Source organism: Rhinopithecus bieti, unplaced genomic scaffold, assembly GCF_001698545.2.
Source record: "Rhinopithecus bieti isolate Rb0 unplaced genomic scaffold, ASM169854v2 scaffold_10017, whole genome shotgun sequence".
NCBI lineage: Eukaryota > Metazoa > Chordata > Mammalia > Primates > Cercopithecidae > Rhinopithecus > Rhinopithecus bieti.
Window position 1 is genome coordinate 180,553 of NW_016806314.1, and position 3,632 is coordinate 184,184.

General features: G+C 48.6%; 1 protein-coding gene across 3 annotated transcripts in view; it reads left to right on the forward strand.

The window, feature by feature from the left end:
• RAB3B (RAB3B, member RAS oncogene family) overlaps positions 1–3,632 on the forward strand; it is a 78,814-nt gene that overhangs the window by 53,924 nt on the left and 21,258 nt on the right. For all 3 annotated transcript variants that reach the window (XM_017875411.1, XM_017875413.1, XM_017875412.1), the window contains exon 3: positions 285–403. In XM_017875411.1, coding sequence (XP_017730900.1) covers positions 285–403 — 119 coding nt within the window. The remainder of the gene's footprint in view (positions 1–284; positions 404–3,632) is intronic.

Genomic DNA, 3,632 nt, shown 5'->3' on the forward strand with positions numbered 1-3,632 from the left:
ACAAAAAACTAGCCGGGCGAGGTGGCAGGCGCCTGTAGTCCCAGCTACTCGGGAGGCTGAGGCAGGAGAATGGCGTAAACCCGGGAGGTGGAGCTTGCAGTGAGCTGAGATCCGGCCACCGCACTCCAGCCTGGACGACAGAGCGAGACTCTGTCTCAAAAAAAAAAATAAAATAAAATAAAATAAATAAAAAATGCCTTGGGTTATTAGTTAATTGTCTTGGGGACTTTATAGGAACCAAAGCAGACTTTCTAAGAGATCACTTCTTTTCTTTTCCTGCCCAGGACACAGCTGGGCAGGAGCGGTACCGGACCATCACGACAGCCTATTACCGTGGGGCCATGGGCTTCATTCTGATGTATGACATCACCAATGAAGAGTCCTTCAATGCTGTCCAAGACTGGTATGAGACTCATATTCATTCATTAATTTAGCAAACTGTTCATTAAAACCTAACATGTGCTAGATCCTGTATTGTGTGCTAGGGAAGCCCCGATGACCCAGATGAATCAGACATGGTTCCTGGCCTCAGGAGTTCACAGATGAGAGGAGAAGACAGATCCATAAGCAGGAATGAAAATATCATGTGATAGGCCGAGTGCAGTGGCTCACGCCTGTAATCCGAGCACTTTGGGAGGCCGAGGTGGCCAGAGCACCTGAGGTCAGGAGTTTGAGACAAGCCTGGCCAACATGGTGAAACCCCGTCTCTACTAAAAGTACAAAAATTAGCCGGGCATGGTGGCACGTGCCTGTAATCCCAGCTACTCAGGAGGCTAAGGTAGGAGAATTGCTTGAACCTGGGAGGCGGAGGTTGCAGTGAGCCGAGATCACACCACTGCACTCCAGCCTGGGCAACAGAATGAGACTCTGTCTAAAAAGAAAAAAGAAAAGAAAATGTGTGCTAGGTGCAGTGATGAAGCGAGTCATCAGAGCCGTGGGAACCCAGCAGAGGGCTCTCTGACCCAGTTTAGGGAGTCAGAGAAGGTGCCCTGAAGTTGCTGACACATATGCTGCATTTTGTAAGATGAACAGGAGTTAGCTCGAGGGACAAATGAATAAGGATGTTCCAGAAAACGAGTACAGATGTGCAAAGGTGAGAAGGTAGGTGTGAGTGTTGAAGGGCACAGGTCACGAAGGGTTTTGTGTGCTGCTATAAGGAGTTTGGATTCTGTCCCATAGATGATGACATATGAATTAGAAACCAACAGGTTCAGATTTGTGTTTCAGGAAGATTACTGTAGCTCTAGTGGAGAGTGAATCTACATAGCACTTCTCTATAAAGTTTATCCCTGGGCTGAGCCGGGTGTCCAGGAGCACATACAGTCCAAGTTTATCAAGGCTCAATATACAATGGAAATCAATACAGCACCCCAGAGTTGCAACCTCTGAGCAACTTATAGCTTTCCTCCGGGGGCACGATTCCCAGGAGAAGGGAGCGTGAGGGGAAGGACATGTGAGAGGGAGGGCCAGGACCCAGTGTCCCTGCTCAGATGAGGATGGGGGAAGGTGGGACATCTGTGCGGTGGCTGTCCTTCAGAATCAGAGAGGCCGAGCAGGCCAGGCACACAGCAGCAGGGCAGGCCAGTGCTGGGCTCGTCTCCTGCTCCCTTTTGCCCAATAGTGACCCTTCGAGGATTTCGCTTCTCCCAGGGAGCAGTTGTCATAATTGTGTGAAGCTGTGTTGGCTTCACATCCACAGCTTGAGCTGAGAGTGACCTTGTGGGCTGCCTGCTGCACTCCCCTGTTCTGACCAGCAGTTCAGGGTGTCATCAGCATGTCTGTCATTCCTGGGGGTCCGTGTTCTTCTTTTCTGCCTCTTGGTTATCCTCTTCTTCCTCCTTTCTGCCCCTTCCTTTTTTAATAACTCTTTCTTCCCTCTACCTTGGGTTTTTCTCCTCTCTTTCCTCTGTTCTCTTCCCCTTTCCTTTACTCTCTCCACTCATGATTTTCCTCCCTTCCTCCCCTCTCCCTGCTCCTCTTCTTCTCTCTCATCACATCTCCCCTGAAATGTCTCCGCACTGCCCATTTCCCTGTTGGCCTTGACCCCCTTCCCTTCCTCCCTCAGTCTCTGTTCATTCTGCCTCAGGAACACAGTGACTTTAACACCTGGTGATGATTCCTCCAAGAATAACCTGAATTTGTTGCTAATCTGGGAGCTGAGAGGAAATGGGGTGGGAGGAGGGAGGAAGATGAAAGAGAGTAGCGCCAGGCGCGGTGGCTCACGCCTATCATCCCAGCACTTTGGGAGGCCAAGGCGGGCAGATCACAAGGTCAGGAGATCGAGACCATCCTGACTAACATGGTGAAACCCCTTCTCTACTAAAAATACAAAAAAGTAGCCAGGCGTGGTGGTGGGCGCCTGTAGTCCCAGCTGCTCGGGAGGCTGAGGCAGGGGAGTGGTGTGAACCCAGGAGGCGGAGCTTGCAGTGAGCTAAGATCACACCACTGCACTCCAGCCTGGGTGACAGAGCAAGACTCTGTCTCAAAAAAAAAAAAAGAGTAGCATGGGATATAAGGAGAGCTGGACCGAGTTACCTGTCTTGAGTCTGAAGACTGAGTGTCTGTCTCTCCCAAGTCCTGGCCTTTGAGTTTTGTCTGTGGGTAACTTGGTCTCAGCCTCACCCCTACCTGCCATCCAAGCCCCAGTGCCCAGAATGGGGCCTGGTTTCTTGTGGGCCCACAAGAAGTGGTGGTTGAGTAAATTCCATCCTTTGGGGGAATGGCTTCTCACCATAAATGAGAAGGTTGGTGGTAAGATCAGCTTTAAGAACAAGGTCAGTAATAGGTTCAGGTTGTAGTTAGGGTTGAGTTGGATTGTCAGTGTCAGGGTAGAGTCAGATTCAAGATCTGCTTCAGGACTAACCATTCACTGGCTCGTTCATTTATCAAACGTTTACTGACACCTTCTCTGTTCTGCATTCTGTGCTGGGTATTGGCATCCCAAAGATGAATAAGCTGGTCTTTGCCTTCAGGGAGAGAGAGAAATTCAGCCAAGTGTAACAGGTGCCATGGTAAATGTGCAGGAGACCAAAAGAGGAAGTAATCATTTCTACCTGATGGGGTCTTTGGGGAATGTTAGGCTCATCTCCACAAAAAGATGTCTCCATAATATAAGAGAGTCCTTTTGTATTTCCTCTTAAAATTTTGTTTTAATTATAGAAGTAATACATGCTCACTTTCAAAATGTGAAAAGTACAGAAATTTGAAAAGTTTTTTTTTTTTTTTTTTTTTTTTGAGAAAGAGTCTCACTCTGTCACGCAGGCTGGAGTGTAGTGATGCCATCTTGGCTCACCGCAAGCTCTGCCTCCCAGGTTCACGCCATTCTCCTGCCTCAGCCTCCTGAGTAGCTGGGACTATAAACACCCACCACCATGCCCGGCTAATTTTTTTTTAATTTTTAGTGGAGACGGGGTTTCACCGTGTTAGCCAGGATGGTCTCAATCTCCTGACCTCGTGATCCACCCACCTCTGCCTCCCAAAGTGCTGGGATTACAGGTGTGAGCCACCACACCTGGCCGAAAAGTATGTTTTAAAAGTCTTATAATCATCTTATGTGAAGGTAACTACTGCTGACATTTTGGTTTCTGCAAATAATCATAATCCAAGGCTTCAGGGAAGGTTTGTGAATCACA